We start from the raw sequence: 23,729 nt of genomic DNA, 5'->3' as shown, positions 1-23,729 counted from the left end.
ATGTACTGCCACCACCGAACATCTCCAGCACACGAGCAGGGATCTGATTATGCAAGTGTTGTAATACTTGAGCCATATAAATCCTAGACTGCGTTGTGGTTGTATCTCTCTGTCAGTGCTCAGTGAAGCTTTACACGGGGTATATATCTGTCTCTCCGTTACGCTCACACACACACACACACACACACACACACACACACACACACACAAACACACATCCAGCGTCACTCACTGCATGTTGTATATTTTTGCTGCACAGCTAGTTGATATGACAAGATGAATGACAAGATGAATTGTCATATCAACCCATAACCCTTGTAGTCACAATGTTTTGTGTGTGTGGGTGCATGTGTGTATTCATGTGTGTTGGTAGTTACATAGTTACACAGAATAGATGAAGGTGTATTTTTGTGTTTGGTGCATTTGCTGGATGGGGCGTCTGTATCATTTGAATAATAAGTCACGCATGTTGGCATTTACAATGCTACAATCATATGCAATATTGCAGATTAATATATCATATTTGCTGTTGTACAATACTAAACCTCCTACAGATAGATGTAACAAGTGAGTTCAAAGCTCTTTAAATATTGGAGCAGCTTCTTCATCTTTAAATGTACATGTTTTCTATACAGCAGCATATGCTACTGTATGATAATATTTCAGACCAAACTTTGTACACCACTGAAAAGACACAACTGTTTGGCAGAAACACATAACTTACAACAATCTCACCTTAGTGTGTTTACTACATTTTTAGTTTACACAAAGACTGCTGACAGTCTTGTGAAGCAGTAAGTCACTTTGATGTCTAAGCTTTAAATAAAATTCTACTGTATCTGACTTAGTGGAACCTTGCTGCTCGCTTCAATAGAAACTTGAGCCTAAAACAGAATAAGGGGTCTTATGATCTTTGGTAGTTCAGTTTATACTTGTACACAAGATGCTCTATCTGCCAGCTCTTGAATGTGCTGAGTCTTTGAACCTTTACTCTGGCATTTCTCTTTTGACACTGGAAGAAAAAATTTTAAGGCCCAATACCAGGGAAATATTATGAATAGGGTATTTACAAGTGCTTGAATATATTTTTTGTTCTTAATATGCAAATAGAAACACATCCTAGCTATTCTGATTATGAACAACTGAGTTAAATGCCTGGCTTACAGAAAGTTGAGAACATAAACTTTACTTTTCTTCTTCAGCTGCCATTTTTCGCCTTTATTACAGTGACCTTCTACACTTTTGGAGGAGAATGTCAAGTTCAAAATTCTACACTGAATTTTACAATGTCACAGAAATACTATAGCTGTGGTGTAGTTCCTACTTGTTGATTCTTTAACAATGCTTTTCAAATCCAAGCATACAAATCTTTAACAGTTGGTTATTCCCTGAACTACACAATATTGTAGAATCTGTTGACCTAATGTTTAAAATATCAACCTTCATCCCTAAGCCTTTCCCCCACATGCCTGAGTGTATATCTGTCTCATTCAGGAGGCCCTGATCATGGCTAGCATGGAACACCCCCACCTGGTCCGTCTGCTGGGTGTCTGCCTGAGTCCCACCATCCAGCTGGTCACACAACTGATGCCTCATGGGTGCCTGCTTGACTATGTCCACGAGCACAAGGACAACATCGGATCCCAGCTGTTGCTTAATTGGTGTGTCCAGATTGCCAAGGTAAGGATAGAAAAGGTTGCTTCATTAGTTGTTTGACTGGCTGCATCGATGGCTGGTTGATACGGTTGGTGTATTTATTACTTAATTGACTGGTTGGATGTTTTGGTTATTGGCCAAATGCTTGGTTGGGTAGTTGGCAGGTTGGTGGGTTGACAGATAAATTAGGGGTTGTTTTTAATATTGATTAATTTTGTTATCTGATTAAGTTGTTAATCAGTGGTTCATTATCATGATTTGCACTTCTGCTGCTTTGACTGTTGCAGCAATTATCTGAATCAATAATATGTGATAGGTTGGAGAGTTGGAGAGTTGGAAAGCCCTTGAACTGCATGTGGATCTCTACTGCAGACTGTGGATCCACTGCTTTATATTTCATGATTAGTTTGCAATACTGTGCTCATATTTGCAAAGCTTTACAAGATTTATACTTCAGTAAGTTGTTTTTAACTGTTTTTTCATGATATTTTGTATAGATTCATCCACTATAATTGCTGTGTTCCTATTATAATTCCTTTTTCCTCAGTTTCTCCCTTTTTTGTCACCTTTTCTTTGGTTAGTAGTAAGCAAGTGATGTCTGTTTCTCACTACATCTACTTTTGTTGTTACACACGTTTTACAATACTTGTTAAATGTTTTCTCTTTCCCACATTTGTGTTGTGTTGTGGCAAGCCGCCATGCATCCTTTCCCCAATAGAAATCCTACTGTATAGATGTTTTATTTGGACTACATACACACATCTTTTTACAAAATGTCTCAGCTAAGAGAGACCAAGTGAATTACTACACTGTGTCCAGAGTGAAAAATATGTCTGTGTTGGTCTATTGTAAATAGCTGCAAGCCTGAGACAAGGACTAGAGATTTGGTAAAGTGCCTATGAGTGTGTGCTGGTGTGTGTGGAGGATTCAACAGCAGACAGCGGCGCCCCTTGCTAGCCTCTCTGGAGAGCTGAAGTAAATAATTCAAAGCCTTGCTTGACTCTGTATGGGAAAGTGTGGAGTGCAGGGAACTCAGTGGTACAGGATCATGGATGAAGATGTGCATTGTAATTAGTTATAATTTAGCTGTCAATATTAATAGGTGACAGCTACACCTAATAGTCTCTCACTCTGTCTCTCATGGTATCTGTAGGATTTGGAACAAAAATTACAGACTCACAAATCACCATAATGTTGAGTCAACCTCTCTGGCACAGTCTAACCATCCTTGCAAAACTTGAGCATTATAAGCCTCACAAACATGTTTTTATTCATTTTATATTATTTACTAAAACAGTATTCATAACAGGGCTATTGTATTGGATTGCATTATACCTCTGTATGTGTCATATGATATAATTATCTCTCCAAACATGCTGGATTAGGTCAATAGCTGATGAAACTGTCATGCACAGAGAGCAAAGTAATGGGTTAAAAAACAGGAAAGCAGTATTAAAATGAGTCCTAGATTTAATATCTTAGACAAATATTTCTGTTGCCATTTTTGGCTAAATCAGAGGCAGGCAGTACCAGTGAGCTTCCACCGGAAAATATTAAACCATAAATTAAACTTTGGATCACAGTTAAAATCATACCACATGAAGTGCTTTTTTTTATACCAAAGCGATATGTATTAAGTCTTACCGCACTGACAAACTTCCCATGCTGTGTAGCACAAATATTTTCATGGTATGGAATTAATCACCTAAATTGCTTCTCGGAAAAAGGAGGGAGATCAGCTATGTACACATGAAAAAATATATTCCCACTGTGAACAGTTGTCAACATGGAGAGATGTATAATTCATAAAGGGTAGATACAATGATGTATTATTTACCACCATTATTCTGTGTCCCAAGCATGTATTGTTTAGTGTTTTCAATAATTGGCTACAGCTCCTGGGGACACAAATAGCCGTCAGGGGTCGCAGTTAATAAGATGCACAATCATGGGTTCATGCACACACAACCACATAGACAAAGTGACCTCCACGACGAAGGACTCTGAATGCCGATAAGGTGAATTGGGACACTTAAGACTTAATGCCATCAACATCCCCGAGTGTAGTGCCCATAATAACTTATTCCAGGCTCTTGAGTCTTGAAACATCTTTTCTGCAAATTATTTCATTATCTTTATTGTGGATGTATACATCGACTCATGATGGGTCTTACGGGGATCTCAGGGCTCTTGTAAGTGATAGTGCTTCAATTTTTGAGGCAGCATCCCTGTGGCCCTCCCTCTCTGTCATGGCCACAATCACAGCCATAGATTAATAATGGAGTGATCCACCATGAGAGTCATACTAATGAGCAGATTCATCAGAGCTACGAAGCATGCAGGGTTCTGATGCTACAGAATGTCTTTTCCCTCTCATGTTTTATCTTTCCATATCCCTTTTCTACAACCAACTATAGTATATCACTTCCTCTTCATTATATCTGCTTGCTTTTTGAGTTATCCCTCTTCCTCTTGGTTCACACCTTATTTGCTTCTTGCTTTTACAGTGTTGTGTTGCTACAGTGTCAGAAGTTTCAATTCTGGAACTGCCTCTACAATATTCAAAATGATATATCAAAATATGATACCATCAAGCAGCGTGTTGTTCAGTTGATCTGGGCAACTTACTCAAGAGGCTTTTCACAAGTGGACATTATGTTGCTTTGTCTTTATTGGATGAAATGTTTCCATATTTTGCTCATGACACAAATTTGTCAAGTAGGTTAGGGGACATGAAATTCACTTTCAAACATGGTTAAAGCTTTTAGTGTTAGAGATGGCTTGATATCACTTTTTCATTTCCAAAAGGAATACTAATGCAAAACTATTACTGTGTCTGCTGATACTCCAGTATACCAAAAGAGACAGAGGGGACAGTCTATCATAAAATGAACTGATACCATTCAGATAACCAGAAATCTTCCCCCCTTATCATTTATTAAACTGTCAATAAGCCAACCATTATGTAACTGGCATGTTCCTGGCATTGTCTTGTAAAATGCTGCTGCAATGGATCCCGGGGTGCCACTTTTTGGAGTTTATATGTAATCCAGTGTGCTGTCAGAGTTAGTACACACATTTGATTTCCATATATCATCTGTTAAAACTCACTGCCTCAGTGTTCTCTGAGCATTTTGAAAACAAGTCACTGATACACCTGCACACTACAGATGTTGGACAGCTGAAATGAAAATAAATAGGGGTCGGTCATCCAACATAATATTTCCCTTTTTCTGCTTTGCCTTGTCTTTGGTGTCTGGAGGAAGTTTGTTATGATGAAGCACACTTTGCATTTAGCTGTTCAGCTTGTTGCTAAGTATATGTAAATGAGTGAGCTGTCAAATGACATCTTGCTTCTTCTCTTTACACACAACGTGGGAGTATACAAATATTTACATGACATTACAGGGTCAGTAGTTTGTATCTGTTTGCAACTTTATTTTTTTCTGATATGCAATCCAATACTTTTGGCTTTCATTGGACCAATATCAATACTGAATATCGGATCGGCACATCCAGTCATTAGATTACGACTGTTGCAGCTGTAAACAGATTCCAGATCTTACATCTTTTTGTAAGTTTGATATTGGTAAACCTTCTTGGCATGACAGGGAATTTGGTATCACATGTCTTCTTGCAATACTGAAATCAATCTATTGCTCAAACCACAATTTTTGTCAATCTGACAGCATTTTTTCTACCTCTGTGCTCAATTCACTGTCATCTAAGAAGAAAGCATCTGAAGTTTAACGAGTTTCATTTGAAAACACCGGTGATGATCCAATTATTCTAGTTATTTGCTGCATTGTAGTATGAAAACGGGACCGTTTCTGTAAGGCACTGTAGTGACAAGCTCCCTGATATTAAAGGGAACAATTTGGAGGCTTCTACATAAATCCTTTTGAACTGGTAGAAGAGACACCAAAAGAGACAGAAAGAGGGGAGATGATGTCATAAGTTGAGCTTGCACAGGGTATACATAACACTGACAGTTGCTGTCATGATTAATTTCCCTGTTTAATATTTAGTGTGAACTGCACACCTCTGCCTTTGAAGCAGAACTTGGTGTCCCAGTACCTGTGAGGCTTGTGTCAGGATGACGTAAGGTGATGTGTTTTGTCAGAACAGCATCAATACAACAGGCTGTCGTGGTTTCAGTTACAGTTGTGAATCTCAGTTACATGGTAGGAATACCTCATCGAAGCAAGCTTTACAGTGGGAATTGTTTGTCGAATTCACCAGCAAATCTTTCATACATTACTGCCTTAGATTACCTCCAACTCAGGTATTGTGCGAGTATCTGTGTGTGTAATAAGAAGGCCCCACAGTGTGTATCACAGGGTCATTTCTAGGTAAACCAGACTACGCAAACATGCTTCCCTTCAACTCATTACATACGCCCCCGGGGTTCCAGTGAAAACTGAGTTCACTTCCAATTCTACTCTGTCTACAGCATTCTCCCTCTCATGTCTCTCTGTGTTTATTTCAGTATGTTATTCTATACTTTTTTTCTCGGTGTGTCTCTCTCTCTGAACATTCATGCAAGAAGAATATGCTGTAGGCTCCCATAGATGCTCATTTGAGTTCTCTGTCTTTTGTTGGTACATATATTGTATTACTGCTGTCATGTCAGTAATAAGGCAGGTTGCCTCATTATGTGGACCCCTGTTATAAGCTACCCACTGGCCAACTGTCTCCCCTGTGTTGCCACTTTCTAAACCCTCGCTTCTATGAGCAACCTCTAATAATGCTGTCTTATTAATGCTGAAAAAGGTTGGCAATTTTTTAAAATGTTTTTTATTGTGCAATAGTACGGAAGGTCTATTTTGTTCATTTATCGATTCTTTATATCAATAAATGTATATATATCTATTTATATTCATGGAATACATTTAGAATGTTTGCTATGAAATGGGACGTTTGTTCGTCACAGCAAGAGTAAAATATTCAAAATGAAAAAATTTGTAGAATACTATTTCCACAGGGACAATTTTTCAAGGGCACCAGCTAGCTCAGGGCAACAAAGGTCTGCCCTTGAATGAATGTGATTACTTTTTAGTTTTTTTAATGACTTTAATAAAGGAATGGCTGTGGTTCTGATACATTTCTCCTGGTGCAATGCAGACATACAGTGGAGATGCCTGGTATTGACTACCTTATCATCATCACAGTAACTGAACACAAGAACAAGGAGTGCTGCCATAATTTTAAATTTAAACAATTGAGTTAAATGTATTAAGCAGAAAACTAAGAAAACACTGCTGTTCCAGTTATATCCCATGTCTACTGGACCCCTCAATCTCTTGCTCATTTCCTTCTGTTTTGATATGGACCACCCATGTTAGTTTGACTATCAACCAACACGAATTCTGCTCTCTTCTCCCACTCTGTCTATTGTGGAAAGTCCTCAAATTGCATTCAGATGTTCGATTCCAGCCAGCAGTGGCACATAGCATGCCTGCTCCAAGCCTGCATGTTAACACACAGAAGCAGATCAGGCGTCAAGCCTTTGATACATAGCAACCCTTAGAAATGTCAACAAGTGTCCGCCTATCTCCCTTCCCCTCGCTCTATCTCTCGCTCTCGCTGTCTGCCTCTCTTTGATTTCCAATCTAATTAATTCTGAAGCTTTTTTGTGGTGGTCTTTCATGACTGCATAAATAAGTATATGATTCAATGTTAGCAGCCGGAATACCTCCCTTCTCCCGGGTAAATATCAGCCTGAAAGGGCTGTTTGGTTTGACAGCAGCTTTATGCATGTTTTTATCAGTTGCAATTCACATCAAAGTGAAGGACTGGTTAGGTGGAATTAATGGATGCTTGTTTTTTTTTTCTGTTTTTTACGTAAGTGGTGTTGAAGCACAGTGTAAAAGAGGTGGGACTCAGTGCTGCTATTGTATTTCTATAGTAAAATACCATTGGGAGAAGTTTAAATTTAAAAAGTTTTCATGTCTGAATGTGATAACAGGCTGTTGTGTACTCACCTTTTCCTCCCACTTGTGCAGCATGATTTGTTTTATCTGCGGCACATTTTTTGTAACATAAATTGAATGTTTTCAGCAAAGGGAGGATACCAAGTCATTCCAAGTCAAAAGGCTAAAGTCCAAGATCAGATTCATGACTCAAGTCCACATCTCTGCATTTTAATGCTATCACCAACAGCCTATTGCTAAAGTTCATAGGTAAATCCAGGGAAAAAAAATAAAATAGCAGGCAGATTGCTGGGGAATCATGGAAGTGCAGTGTTGATGTGTGACCATAGCGAATGAATTGAAAAAGTTTAGAGAGTTAAGCTCTATTCCCGTTCTTCACACGTGGCTTCTTTGTATGTATGTTTAAGACATAGTGCAGTTCATCTGATGAACTTCAGCTCAGCTCAAAATTGTAGTGTCCAGATATACTGCATTTGAGGCATTCAGGGAGCATTGGTAAATTGTAGCGTCTACCAATAGTTTGCATGAGAGGTGTTTAGGGGGCGGGCACTGTTCTCCCCAGGTATTGAGAAATCAGCCTGTTCTGAACAGGCACATTTTGAATGGGCACTGCATTAGTTGTCTTAAATGAAAGTAAGAGTGGTTTGTGACGTTAAACATGATTCAGCTTAAAGTATCCTTTTGATAAAAGGGTTGATCATCTGAACAGAAATGCTCAGTCTGTAGCTGACACATCAGTTGCTCTCACTGTGCATTCAATCCATGAATGTGCAATTTGTTACTTCATTATGCACATTCAACGGTCCATTACTTGCCTGATGACCTAAATATCTTTTTGACCACTTTTATTTGATTCATTAGAGTTGCTTCTTCCCAATTTTGAGTGAAAAGAATTAAGGGGCTTCTAACAGCAGAAAATAATTATTTTGGTTGCAGTAATACATGCACATAATACGCCTGGTGCCTCAAAGATAAAAAATGAGTAAATAAGTAACAAAAGAAAGGTTTTAAATTGGGGTTGGACAATCCTATGCCATGAAGAGCAAACTCAGACTCGTGTCCATGTCATATGACTCAAGTCCACACCTCTGCAATGTAATGTATCATCTATAGTGTATTCCTAAAGTTGTGAGGAAATCCATGATTAAATGAAATGATATTTGATATATAGTCTTTAATGAAAATGCAATCTCATCCTCGTCTGAAAGTGAAAGTGATTTGTGACATTAAACATCACCCAGCTTAAATTATCCTTTTGATAAAAGGGTTGAATTTGGCCATACAGGCTGCACTTGATTAACAACAATGCTCAGGCCGTAGCTGACACACATCAATTGCTGTCAGTGCATTTAATCGATGAATGTGCAGTGTGTTACTTAATTAAGTACAGTCAACCATTACTTGCCTGATCTTTTTGACCATTTTCATTTGATTTATTAGAGTTCCTTCTTCCCAGTTTTGTGTGAAAAGAATTAAGAGGCTTCTAATGGCAGGAAATCATTATTTTGGCCACAGTAATACCTACACATGATATGCCTGCAGGCTCAAAGATTTAAAAAATGTAAATAAAAGTTTTAAATCAGGGAGCTAAGTGTCTGCAGGAATTGTAAGTCTGGAGTAGTACTCCTAATCAGTATCAGAGAAATCACCTGCTGAGGTGATCGGTTGTAATGAAAATGTGCAGACTGTTGTCTCTATTCGCCTATTTGATCCAAACAAAGGAATTCAAGTATTTTGGGATGTTGTTCACAATTGAGGGTAAAATGCAGCGTGAGACCAACAGGGGGTTGGAGCTCCGTCAGTAGACAGAGTGTACAAACTGTTGTGATGAAAATAAAGGTGAGCCTGAAGTGGAAGTCACTCTTCTTTCCAACCCTCAGTTAAGGTCACAAGCTCTGGGTTGTGACCAAAAGAAAGAGATTGTGGATAACAGGGGAGGAAATGAGTTTCATTGGCAGGATGAGGATTCATGTGGAGGTTTTCCGGGCATGTCCAACTGAGAGGAGACCGAGGGGGCATAAGCAGAACAGAACATGAGCATCATATATCCCATCTGGCCTTAGAATACGTTGGGATTTCTCAGAGAGACCTGGAGGAGAATGCTGGGAGGAAGGACATCTGAGCTACTTAGCAGTGGAAAAATGAATGTATTGATTTGTTGTTATAGTAGTAATAAAAGTAGTAGTTGTGTAGTTTTTTTTACACTTGTTTTGTTCTTTTTTTAACCCGACAAAGGTCAATTTTAACAAGAAAAAGCTTTGACTTGTGCTTGCCATGTTGTCAGTCAGACGCACACACAAACAAGCCAAGAGAAATACATTCACTCACTTTCTCCATATCTGTTTCTGTGTTTCTCTCTCTTTCTCTCTCTCTCTCTCTCACACACACACACACACAGCTACATATGGCAGTGACACAGTTTTAACAGCATCCTGCTGAGCAGAGATGGATGTGGTCAGGTAGGGCGGTGGGGGGTAATGGATGACTGCAGGCAGCCCACACAATGGATGAGACTGGCAGCTCAGGGAGACAGGTCTACGCTAATGAGTGACTGCCAGACACAAACACACAGACACACACACACACACACGCAGGTAAATGAAGGCTTGTAGGTATCCAACCTGGCAAACACAGACATTAACAAAGAGAACATTTCATAATTTGATTTGATGCATATACACACACGCATATATGTGTTGTGATGACCCCAGACTTACAAACAAACAAACCCACCCACACAGACACTGTTTGACGTACAAAGCACATTGTCAGTCTTTCTTTTATTTACCAATTAATTCTCTTTTCCCTCTCTCTGTCTGTCAGTGTCAAACTGCAAATGTTCTCACTACTTCTTTACCTTTTCTCAAACATACACACATACACACAAACACTGTGGCAGAGATATGTATCTTTATCCACTGCTTTATGTCAAGACTTCGCCCTATATTTGCTCCCTTCACTACTCATTACAGAACAGGTTCACCCTGTGATTTTATATTTATTTCCCCAAGGACATAGATATACCAACACTCGCATCTTTGCAAACAGAGATTTGTTTCTGTGTGTGTGTGTGTGTGTGTGTGTGTGTGTTAACGTTCGCTGTGCCAGTCTTTTTGTATCATTATGTAGCCTAGAGGCTGTAAAAGTAAGCTTTCTCAACAAGGCAATTGAATAGAAATTTGAAAAAGTGTGGGATGTAGCCAAGAGAATGCCACGGAATTGAAGAAAGGTTTGTCTACTATAAAAACAATTAACTGCTTTGCATTGTTTTAATTGTTATTGATTATTCCGAGTATCGTTGTGATAATGAGGTTAAGAACGAGGCTGCGTAAGCGTGGCAACAAGCATGCTTCAACTATGTGTGGGCCTTTCTATGAGCTTCTTTTTAGTTATTTTTCTATAATGTGCAGGTACAGCAGGTCATAGACGCATCTGGTCAATTTTTGGACATTCTGGTTCATTGATATATGCCGGTAGTGCCACCACAAAGCTCAACTCATATCTTGGCCTGTAAGTCTTTGACCGTGTGTTACGGTAGCCAGCAGGTACAGTACTCCGCAGTGAGTAAATTTAACTCACGGACACCTTAAGAGACGTGCTGGTGACAGACACTGTCGCCTATGGGTTTTAGCCTCCTTGCTAGCGTGCCTGCCTCCCATCTCTGAGGTCATGAGTTTGAGTCCAGTGCGGAACTGTGCTTGTCTACACAATGTAGGCTACACTGGTGCTGTGACCCAGATTGGAAGTGAGGATTAGTTGTGTGTGTGTACCCGTTGGCTACCGTTACACATGTCAGCAAATGTCTGTTTTTCCATGAGTTGACTGAGTCAATACTAATCCACCAGATGCAGACAATCCTGTTACCATTTCAGCAAATGTATACAGCTACCATTTGGAGTTTTGTAAAGACACATTATTTGCTTCTTATAGATAGTGTTGCGCTTCCTCTGTTAAATACCTTTAGGAAGACTTTGCTAATTTTAATCTTTACCTGCAATAAAATATTTTTTGGCTACTTTGGGGGGAGTGGAAGTTGGGAACACAACATTGACATATTATTTTTTAAGTTGAGATGTAGAAAACAGTTTCTTATTTACACATCCAACAGTTATGGAGCAACATTATCATCCATTTGGAGTCATGAATGCAAGTCCAATGTTATTCTCTTTAAGCTGTTTTTGGTCTCTACCAATTCCTGGGGGATATATCTGGATCTTTGGTTGGTAAATGCTCAACTAAGTTCATCAGCTAGTTGCTAACTGTGTGTGTTCAGTGAGAGAGTGAACCAAAATAGTATAGTTTCAGGCCAGACAGCTAAACAATGAGCTGAAACTCACTGTAAAGCCCTATAAAGCTGAGAGGAGCTGCGGAGTCTAGTGATAATTCTCTGTAGGTGCATGTAGGTGTTAAGTGCGAGTGACACCCCTCACATTACACACTGCCATTACATACATTGTTATAAGAAATATGAATTCATTTGACAAAAAAAAAAAATTATAATAACTACAGAAACAAGGTAGAGGGTACCTCTATTTCTTCATGCTGACAATTACTAAAATTGTTTTGTAGATAGTATTTAATGCTCTGGAGTGTCCATTTATTCATTCAGCACTTTGCCCATTGACATTTTTTCCCCTGCAGTTTTACAGTTGGAGACACATCCAATGAATATAGTTTGATTATTTCACCCAATGAAATTGAGTGTTATGTCATCATGACTAAAATTGCTCAGTGGAAAGTCTATCTCTCAGCCCTTCGCTATACATCTCTCTCTCATTCTCAAAAAAAAAAAAAAAAGGCATGTATGTGGGGGAAAGTGTTGAGGTACTTATCCTGGAAGCTTCTCCTTGATCTAAACTCTAACATCATCTGTGAAATGAATACATGTAAATGCAATTATAAGTCTTACTAATGTACCATAATTGATTTTTTTTTTTATTACTTTAATTTTTAATGTTCAAATGTTTTGTATGTCTTTGTGTATTGTTACTGTTAGATGATGCACACAAATGTAAAAAAGAAGCAGTTTATTGTGGGAAATGTTGCTGGTTAAATCTCTGGACATGCTTTGAAATAAGTGAATAAATTCATACATCCATTCAGTATATGGTCATATATACATGAAAATGTGTGTGCTGAGGCTGCTGGTGCCAACGCTGGTGGATAGCTTGTCATCTCTTAGCCATGTAGGCGGAAGGCCAACGCTGCGACAGCTTGGACCCACTTCACTTTCAATTAGTCGCCTGCCTCTGTAGATGCCTCCTCACCAGCCTCTCTGGAAGTGACTCAAACCCTGCGTGTGTGTGTGTGTGTGTGTGTGTGTGTGTCTGCGTGTGTGTAACAATGAGAGAGCGAGTGCGTGAGAAGTGATTGTTGATGGGAATTAACATCCCCATTATGTATTTCATGTAAATAAAATGTGTGCGCATGCATATGAATGTGTGTGTTTGTGCATTTTTCCCGCTTCAAGGGTTGTGGCGGGAGGAAGGTGGTTAATGAATGTATGTGTTTGAGTATGTGTGATGATGTCCAGTGGATATGTCCGTCCCTTTGCTAGACAGGTGCAAGTCTGTGTGACATCTCACCCCTCAGGGTTGCCAGGCACCTGCTAGATCTTTGAATGAGAGACTTGAGGGTGACACTGGTCAATTGAGAGGGATGTGTGGCCGTCCCTTGTATATCAAATACAACAATCTTATCTGAAAAGTATATTGACGTGCATATACTGTATGTATGTATGTGCATGTTAATGCGGCATTAATGATTTTTTTAAATTAATAATTGTTTTGAAATATGGAGTCCATATTAATTTTATGTGAAGATGAATATATTATAAATAGAAATATGTGGGAATTACTTCATATTAATTTATTAAAGTTTGTGCTCTATGTCAAGGTAATTGTGGCAGGACATTAGCCATTTTAGTGCCTATTGGTTTTGTTATTGAAATGCTCTCAAACCTGTGACCATATTTGACTAAAACATATCAGCTAGTACTAAATAAATAATTTTAAAAAGCCCAAAATGTGTTAAACACCCTAATGATTCAGTTAAGAGGAAATCTTTGGTGTTGTAAGAATGCAGTTACCAAGATGAGAGGGAGTAACTGTGGAAAAAGCAATCAAAGCCAAGCACAACCAACATGCCATTAAACCTTTTAATGATCTCAGTCTGTCCATATTCCAGTTCACTGCAATTAGCAATAAAACTCTGAACGGGTGCGGACTTATGATGTAGCTGTTTGAGTGCAGGTCAAGTTATATGGTACAGACCTGCACCATCTGTTATTTTCAGTAGTGTCTGACTCATACAGAGGGCATTGAAATGTAAGTACCTCTTGTTCTGGCTGATTGTTTTTTTTTTTCTTTTTACTGTACAGTTATGCCATCAAGAAGCCTAAGAAAGCAAATTCAAGTTAGTGAGTCAGAGATACATTAAATCTTCTGTGCCTGTGAGCTATTTTTGCATTATAGTTTGTTATATTGTTATTGTAGTTTATCATATTTCCTTTTCAGATTTACTTTGTATTTTTGGAAAATAAATAGTGGCTGGTGAAAACTGAAAACTATCCACCTAAAGCAGTATCTATATAAATTGGAATAGGCAGGTCACCCATGATGCCTAATGTTTAAGGCGCATACCAAATAATCGCAACGTCCATGGCTTGATTCCTGGTCGGGGGACCCCCGCCACCCTGTCTCACTACACTGACTCTCAAATAGGCCGTAGCTGAAATAGACCACAGAGTTGCAGAATTAGACATTTTACCCACAGTGTGTAATTTTATTAATTGTTGAAATGTGGCAAGTAACATGTAAATATTTCTTATCTGGTACCTGACTAATTAAATATGTGGTTATTTACAATCCTAAATGTAATGCAAAAACAGAGGTTGTTTGGCTTGTTTGTGTGTGTGGATGTGTTTTGTATAGAGGTACAGTATATCACACAGATGCATCACTTCCATCTCATAATGATTAGTCGCTGCCATCAGGTGTGTATACAGTTCTTTAATTTGAATTAAAATGGCTAAAAAAGTACTGCAGTGCCATGATGAAGAACATAACCTACACGCTGACCTTGTCTCTTATGCTAATACAGGTATGCTTATCGCAATGGGTCTTTGTAAGCATACTAATGTGTCTTTGGGTCAAATTTGAATAGTGTCATTATGAAACAAAATTGTTTATATTTTCACTTTCCTTGTCCTTACCCAGTTCTGCACCCCTGTGCCTGTGGACCCCAGCTTGTGCAGATTCATATCCAAACACATCTGAAAAGCTAAAATGGCATATTTTGAAAGCTCACGGCTCATTCAAACTCTCTCAAGATGCCCTGTGGAACTGTCACAGTTCAAGGTTGTTTTGGAGTGTCATCAGTATCATCTGACAAGTGAAGCAAATGAAACAAAACTATAGAAAAACCCGTCCTGCTCATTTGTCCTGATCGGGGCGCAGGGTTTGGCATTGTTGAAGCTGTTATCATGGCCAAGACAGAATCCTCCTGTTACAATATGGCTTTTGTTAAAGCTAGTGGACGGGATGCAAGCACGTCTCAAACTCCCCTCGGCAAACTGGGGCTGGCTGTATAGGCCTCACACACTCACACTCTTGCATCCAGACACATACACAATGACACATCCCGGGGCTCAGAAGAGGAAACCGTACAATATTGATAGCAGCTTCCAGACCCCATTCTCTCCGAGGCTTACCACACAATCACCTACAGCCACAAACACACTTGCACACTTGCAGTGGGGTTCAAATGCAGACCATAATATAGAGATTTACATGTGCACATACTCACACACCTCTTGGATTGAGGAGAGATACTGTATGTATTATTTACTGGAACTACAGGGTACAAAGCAAACTCAGATTGAGTAAACACCGTCTGGGAGGAGAGAGAACGGGTTGGTGGGTAGAAATAGAGTCAAGAGCTTAAGGAATGGACAAAATATTGCTATGTTTATTTATTTAACCTTCCTTTCATCATGCAAGTCTGTTAAGATTTTTTTTTTTTTCGAAAGATCTGGAGCCTCATTTATAAAACAGTGCTTAGGATTCATATCAAAAATTTGCTTGTGCATAAAAGACAAAAATGGTGTACGCCAAAAAGTAATCAAATGTATAAACTGTGCGCAAGTACTTCAGCATGCAGTTTTCCCTTTATGAATCACAATTAACATGAAAATGTGCATATGTGGACAAGCTTTACATACCGCCCACAATTAACCATAAGTGGTTGCTGCAAAACCCTTATGAATATTGATATACATTTTGTTCCTTTGGGGAAGAGCAGCAGTATTAAAAACAGAAGAAAGTTTAAAAGGCTGTTGGCTGCAACAGCTGTTAATGCATGTCTCCATTTTCCTGTCTCTCCAAAATGTATGCCTGGGTCAGACTTTCCTGTACCGGTGCACACATTCTCCCATCATTGTTTGTTTTTATAAATCTCAACTTTTCCGTGGGAAGTACTGTACACATCTTTCAACCCCTGTTTTATGTGTATGCAGCATGAATAAATGAGGCCCACACTGGACAAGCTGGAACAAAAAAAAAAACATCTGTTGGTATAGTCATGCAGGTGGTTTTGGTTTTATTTACCCACGTTGTCTGAGATATTTCTGCCTCCGCCCCAATAAAGTGAATGTAATTTCAATTCTAATACTATAATGAAAAAAAAAAGATTTAATAAATTCTCTGGTAACATTTCTTTCCAGAATCAGTGTCCTTTTTACTTAGCATAATTTGCAAATTTACATTTGATTGGAACTTCTTTCTACCAAATAAAAAGTCCCTACGACCTGTTGACAGTGTGTTCTGTGGATTATCTAGAGAAACTGGGACACTGATTCATGGAAATATATCATGCTGTTATTTTTCAGTTTTTTTTTTTTTTTCTCTTGTAATTTGGGTGATCTGACCCTTTAAAGCGTAGGAAATGTCATTAGAAATGATCTGATCTATGTTTTTAAAAATGTTTAAATGACATCAACAAACACACTTGGATAGACGCTCTGTAACCCATTCCTAGAAAGTCCTACTCGATTACCAAGCTTCCAGCCTCACAACAGATCAATCATAGATCACAGCTAATGTCTCCTGTTACAGCACTCTGTGATTGCCCTGTTATTATCCCACTAATTATGACTATCATCATTATTATCATTTCTCTATTACAGTTCATTACTCCAGACCCGAAACAGGATGGTATAATGGCCTAAGTGGCAGTTATTCCATTCATTGATTGGTTGGGTTGCAAACCTTGTTGCATGGTGTTTTCTGCTCTAACTGAAGCTAACTGAGTGCTGACATGGCACAGGCCAATCCACCGGTTACCTCAGGCCTAACCAATTGGGCCATAAATTAGCATATGATTGACTGAACAGTGTTTGCTATCTGGCAATGTTATTGTCAATGAAAAAAGTAGATTTCATTATGACCTTCAGTTTGTAGCTATCATAAGTTAAACAACTACCAACCTGTCGAAAAATAAATTAAATAAATTAAATATCAGCCAAAATCATGCCAGCCTAAAAGGACAGTAACCTCTTTTACTCTGTTTTTGAGTATGTTTCTCCAGTTCATTGCTCAAATTACAATGCAACAATCTTGTGTCATTTGAACGACATTTAAAGACTAACCAGCAGTATCTGCTTAAAAATAGAGTCAACACACTTTAAGGCCCATCCTGTGAGCAACATTGCAGATCAAATCAAGCACACAGTTGATGTTTACTTGAGAGTTGTCTCAGCAGTGTGGTCTATCCCACATACTCCACCCTCTACTAGACTCTATGAGTAATATCCTCCTCCAATCACACACATGCAATCTCCTACTGAAATTTGCCTGTACGTAGCTGGTCAATCAGGATGTGCCTATCAATTTCATGTGTCTCGCACACTATAAAAGTAGCATCTCACTGCTGCTCACTATCCTCTTTTCTTCAGCAACGGCAAAATCAGCCCACTGATCTTACCTGCCCTGGTCACATTAGTGCCACTGACAGGCATCTCTTCTGATTCGAGTGCCTGTCCCAGTGTGCCACCCCTAGAGGAGGCCTTCACGGCCCTCCTGATTGCTCACTCGGCTGGCTGGACGGTGAGCAGGAGGCCACAGCCTCTGCTGATGCAGGACAGAGACAAGCTGTAATATTTTGACAAAATATTCCGGCTGGACACACAGCTGGGTGCGCAGCTGGCCGTGGCAGTGAACAACTCAGCAGTTCAAGAGGCTGGAAGAAGAGAAGGCACAGCTGAGCTGTCACCTGCTGCTTGCACCTTCTTCAAACCAGAGAGGAAACAAGGTGCATCGCTGCAATGCCACGGTGAGGAGGAGGACTTGCAGAGTCAGCATCAGACCCCACTGCCTCAGCTACCTCCCACACTACCTCAACAGAGACACCGCAGTACCGGCCCTCTTGTGACTGCAGAGCGGCCTAGGCTGGAGCAAGGAGCGTCGACATACCCCCGCAAAAGCTGGTTTACACTCCGGGAAAGTCAGTAGCGCTGAAATGGCTGTCAGCGGGAGGGCGTGTCACATCAACACTAGCCATATTCAACAGCCCCCCCAGATGTGCTGGCAGACTTCACGGCCCCCTCCCACCACTGTTCAAGTTTAAGCTCATGTTTGCTGTGTGTGTGCACATGTTGAAAATGTTGAAAATGTTTTAATAAAAACAAATTCATTTTCCAAAGAGCACTATCTGTCTGACCCTCTGTGGCTCTAGGACGATAGCATCTCAAGCTGCTTCATCCAGCTGGTCACAGAGGCTGCGTAATGCAGAAGACACTTGCTCTGCTGGTGCCCCTGCCTCTCTTCTCTCTGTTAAAGACGCAGACGGTGGGTGGCCTTATTCAGCTGCAGACAATGCTAGCTAAAAAAAAAAGAAAAAAAGCTGAGCACTGAGTGCATCCATGAACACTATGTTAGGCACGATGTGCTGAGAAAGAAACACATCCCGCCTGACACAGTGACACTCAAAAGCAGACCTGAGTCTCGCTGCGATCGCCAGTACCGTTATTTACCAGACCATCCAACACAGCGTGTCTCCCCAGGAAATGGTAATGTGGCACACGGTGTTATATCCTCACACAGGAATAACACCTTGTGCCCACACACTGACTGGAGCGAGGACGCTTCATGTATGCTTAATGTCAGCACTGTCTCCCACTGTTCGCGTCACCCTGCTCGGAACCGGCGCATACAGCTCGCCACTCAGGGTTACGTTGGCATGGTTGGTGGCATTACTTCCTCCTTAGAGAGTAACACCCCAGTCCCGTGGGAGGCGAGGAAGGAGGCACTGTGTCTGCTCAGTTCCCCTCTGGTTATTTATGTGGGAAATACGTAGGGTGATAGACACATCAATACAAAATCTGATGTGTTTGCACATATGCCATGGCCAAGGAGGCTGCTTTATGCCTTTCCCCCTCTTCATCTCATTCCCCCGCTGCAGGAGAGAGTGAGATAAGAGCAGCTGTAGGTCTTCTTGATAGCTCTGGACCACCGTTTGGTGCTGTGATATGCAGATCCAGATGTTGGCAACCCAGCCCTGGTCCATCCCCCAAGTGTGGGGGCCTCTGTCTTGGTAGGTGCGCTGCCCACATTAGGCCATCCTCTCCAGGTTTGGCTCCTGAGAAGGACAGGCTGATGTGGGCTGGACTGTCTGCACAGGTGATGCAGACCATCCAGGCAGCAAACGCAAGATCCACCATTACTTGTCACAAGGCAAAGTGGTTGGGATTACAACGCTAGTGCAAGGAAAGGAGACTGGACCCCATGACATGTGCAGTGGGAGAGGTTCTCTCCTTTCTACAATATCGGGTGGAAAAGGGGCTGTCTCATGTCACTGTTCAAGTGTATGCAGCAGCTGTTTCCTCCTGTCATGAGGGCTTTGGCAACAGACCTGTCTTCACCCACCCCCTCGTGAAACATTTCTTGCAGGGGGTTAGGAGACAACGGCCAGTGATGCATGTCTCCACCCCCCAGTGAGAACAGGTGGTGCTCAAGGCCCTGATGAGTGATTCCTATGAACCTCTGGAGTGCCCCTCTCTGAAGGTGTTGTCATTCAAGAGAGCTTTGCTGCTTGCGCTGACCTCAGCTAGAGAGTGAGCGAATTGTGCATCCTGTCAATTCACCCCAGCTGTTTGCTTCTTCATGGTGACCACAGCAGTGCTATACTCAGACTGAACCCCTCCTTTCTTCCTAAGAACATAAGGAGCTCATTTAGGTTGAAGACTATTCAACCTAGGGAGGCAAAACTGTACCTCTTATGCCCAGTACATGTGTTGGCATGTTATGTTGAATGCACAGTCCCCTTTTGGTGCACTGAACAGCTGTTCGTGTGCTATGATGAGAGAGTTCACAGAAAAGCCCTATCCAAGAAGCACCTAGCTAGTTGGCTTTGTGAGTGCATCTCCCAGGCTTACAGGCAGGCAGGTAAGGACCCCCCCACTGTGGTCCAAGCACATTCCACATGTGGTGTGGCAGCATCTACAGACATATGCATGACAGCATCCTATTCTACTCCTTGCCCGTTGATAAGGTTTCATCTCTTGGACATGACAGGCTCCTTTTCAAGGTCTGTGCTCGCAGGTGCAACTCAGAACTTGTGACAAGGGTGGTGTGAGTGTGAGCTGTGGTACACGTGATCCCCCTTGGGCAATTATACACACCTGCATTCTCCTGTGATCAAAGATGACTCGGGGAATGGGGTGTGCAGGGTGTTTGGTGTGTGACCTAGGACCCTTGCGAGGTTAGGCCATGTTTTCACCTAGTTCAGGTCCATGTTAACTGGACTGGGTTAGGCCCCCTACTGCTTAAGCTTAAATGGCTGGGATTATAAAGTAGTAGGAGTGCTGTGGCGACTAACCTATAGTGTTGGGCTCAGTAACGCAGTCTGATGACATGGCGAACATTCATCTGGCCCATAGAGTACTGTATCCATAGAGTCCAGTAGAGGACGGAGCCTGTGTGAGATAGAACGAAGGTTACAATTTTGTAACCCTAGTTCTATAAGCACAGGCAGAGCCCTCTACCTATGGACCCTGCTGCCCCCACGCCGCTCACTGAAGTGGTTTCGGATTGTGAGGAGAAGGGAGATGCTGCTTTTACACACGTAATTGATACGTCCTGATTGGCCGGCTACGTACATGCGAATTTCAGTGGGCGATTGCATGTGTGTGATGTAGAGGAGAGTATTACCCATAGAGTCCAGTAGAGAGTTCCACCCATGTTTGTAGAACTAGGGTTACAATATCATAACCTTCGTTTCAACTTTGCAAGTAGCCTGAGGCAATCTCCACACACTTCCTTGCTGGAAAACACAAACAGACTGGGCTGCCTACACTCAAATACAGGCAGACGGATGGCTCACCAGATAGGGAGCTGTCCCATCTCTTAAAGCTGAAGAAATTAGAATAAATGTATCCTCTAAATAGCTGCTGTCTCCCACAGTCACCAACCTTAGTCAGCGACTGACTCATAAACTCAGTTGTTTGCTGTATGCCAGACACACAAGCTGTACCAATGTGATTAAGGACAGAAAGAACGTCACATCATGCAGCTGTTGGCAGAACATTTTTTTTTTCTCTTCAGAAATGTCAAATTTTCATTAAATAAGACAAATACACTTAGGGCTAGATTGACAACCATGCGTTTTAGGAAATAATGCAGTATGCTTTTAAATAATTTCATAATCCAAAAGGTCATGCACTGTTCCCAGCCCATAGAGAAGCACATCTAGACTTGGTTCAAGGAAAAATATGAATAGCACACACACAATATTCATCTGACAATAGTGATATGATATACAGTAAAATATATGTTCATCTGTGTGATGTATCTCAGTACAACAATCAAACCAGACCTGACCCAAAATCTTTTACCTGGTGACACATCCCTATTTGGAAAGCTTCAAGTTTCCCATTAATTAGAAAAATGTTCTTTTTAAGATATATTATTGTTCCTTTTAATCATCACAGATAATATTGTAGTCAGGAGTCAGTCATTATTCAACAAGAGACACGTTTTAATTTTATATTGCCATGTCTATTCAGTCACATTTGAGGCTGTAAATCTCTGTGCTTCGGGTAGAGATTATGGCTTGATGTGATGAGAAGATGCAAGGAACGAGGCAAGTGAGGGAAATGTGGATGTAATTAAGGGAATTGGGATGTACCCTCTTCTTTCCCTTTCTTTGTGTGAGTTTAGATTTAACAAAGTCTAAAAATTGCAAAAGGGCCTATCCATCATCCATCCATCAGCCTATCCATCATTATGAAGAGTGAATTGGCTACAAATATCAAGACAATATCATCATTATCAGTAGAGTTGGCCAACCATCATGTGCACAGAGGCAGATTGTTCAAACCTCAGCCCCACTGACAAGGCACACCCTAAAACTATCAAAACAACAAACCAGCAAACAAATCACTACCAGCATTACAGTAAATCAAACCTGACTTGCCACTTTGCTTCAATGTCTAAAGAACACAATGACAGCGCAAACCAAAAATGGAAATGCCTAAGTTTTCCAAACTGGCTAAATCCCCTTAGATAAGAAACTGACAAATTAGAGACTGAAATGTTCTTCCTTTCATACTTCATCTTTTGTTCATGAATAGCCAAAACACACTAGGGCTGTCATTTTTTCAGTAAATAAAGTTTGAATAATTGAGAGCTAGGACTTGATTTTTTCGAATTCATTTCAACACAGCCCACAGAGGTTCATAGTTGACATTGTTTTTATTCATGGTGGCTTTACTGCCTTAGTGAAAAGTTAACCGGGGACTTCTTGTTGTCATGGTAATACTGTAAGGCAGTTGCATTTTTAAAAGAAAGCAAAGAGCTTCACCTTTATCCATGATTTTTCCATCTGTGGTGTTGAATCCAAATGACTGTCAGTTTGGTCTTAAGAAAAGAAAATCCAGTACTCTTCTTTTCTCAACTGAAGTGATACTTTCCAACGCACCTGCATCTGAGATAATTGGATGTGCGAATATCTCCTTTGAAAAAACATGTCAGTTTGGTGTCAGGATATATATATATATATATATATATATATATACACACACACACACACACACACACACACACACACATATATATATATATATATATATATATATACATTACATGAAGCGAAGCCTGCAATCTAGTTCAGGCAGCCTAACTCAAGTCGCCACTCCGCTCACATGGCATACTCCGCTCAATATACATCCAACACACCCTTTTAATCATAGTGGCGTACTTAAGCTATCAGTGCCCTGCTCACACTTCTGCTCCATGCCTGTTGCCACACTGTTCACATAAGATATGTTGTTGCTTGCTGCTTCAGCGTGTTCGTATAGCGTTTCAAAAGCCCCACCTCCACCCCAGCATTCACCTGTAGGCTCTGAATCTATCTTACCCTGATAGAAATTAGTATCGTCACTCCCCACTCCCTGCTGTGTGGGACCGACACATATTCATGTACATATTCTACATTTAAATAATCTATTCCACATGAGTTGGCTGACTGAAATATATGATATATAACCTCAGTACCAGTAGCTTTTTGAACTCAATTTCTATTTCAGTTCAAAACATGTCTTTGATTTGGAAATGACAACACAAATTAAAGAAGCTGGGACAGGGAGAGTGTTTCACCTTATAATAGATACATGCCATAGTAGAAACAAAGGTCAGATTATCTCTCTCTACTACAGGAAGGAATCTCTGTCTATCTCTATCTATGTCTGTCTGTATCTCTGTCTGACACTCTGTCAGTGTCAACTTTGGTGTGATTTGGACACATGATACACACGTAAAACAGAACAAATACTTCCACAGACAGTTCAAAAGGCAGGTAGTTTATATCATATGTTTGAAGACCATGGCAACTGTGAAGCACCACTACAAACGAAGACCAACTCTTTTGAGCAAACATACCAAATGAATAAACGATTTAAGAGCCCAATATGATTGATTCACTTTATTTTAGGATGCACATTATTTTATTTTTAAATCCAGCCTTTATTTTACTTGAAATGTGAAAAGAACGTTTATTTACTATAAGAGTACTTGTGTAGGCTATAATAGAATGTTAGTTTATTTCATGTTGTTGGTGTAGGACTCATTCATACCTCACATCAATAGT

At 40.4% G+C, this 23,729-nt stretch overlaps 1 protein-coding gene across 1 annotated transcript in view; it reads left to right on the top strand.

The window, feature by feature from the left end:
* The window catches only part of LOC137192539 (receptor tyrosine-protein kinase erbB-4-like), a 351,735-nt gene that overhangs the window by 289,204 nt on the left and 38,802 nt on the right, over positions 1–23,729 (top strand). The window contains exon 20 of the mRNA XM_067603312.1: positions 1,495–1,680. Within this exon, the coding sequence (XP_067459413.1) occupies positions 1,495–1,680 (186 nt within the window). The remainder of the gene's footprint in view (positions 1–1,494; positions 1,681–23,729) is intronic.

This window comes from Thunnus thynnus, chromosome 11 (assembly GCF_963924715.1).
Source record: "Thunnus thynnus chromosome 11, fThuThy2.1, whole genome shotgun sequence".
Classification (NCBI taxonomy): Eukaryota; Metazoa; Chordata; class Actinopteri; order Scombriformes; family Scombridae; genus Thunnus; species Thunnus thynnus.
Note: the sequence above shows the minus strand (reverse complement) of the source record. Positions and strands in the feature narration are given on the sequence as shown.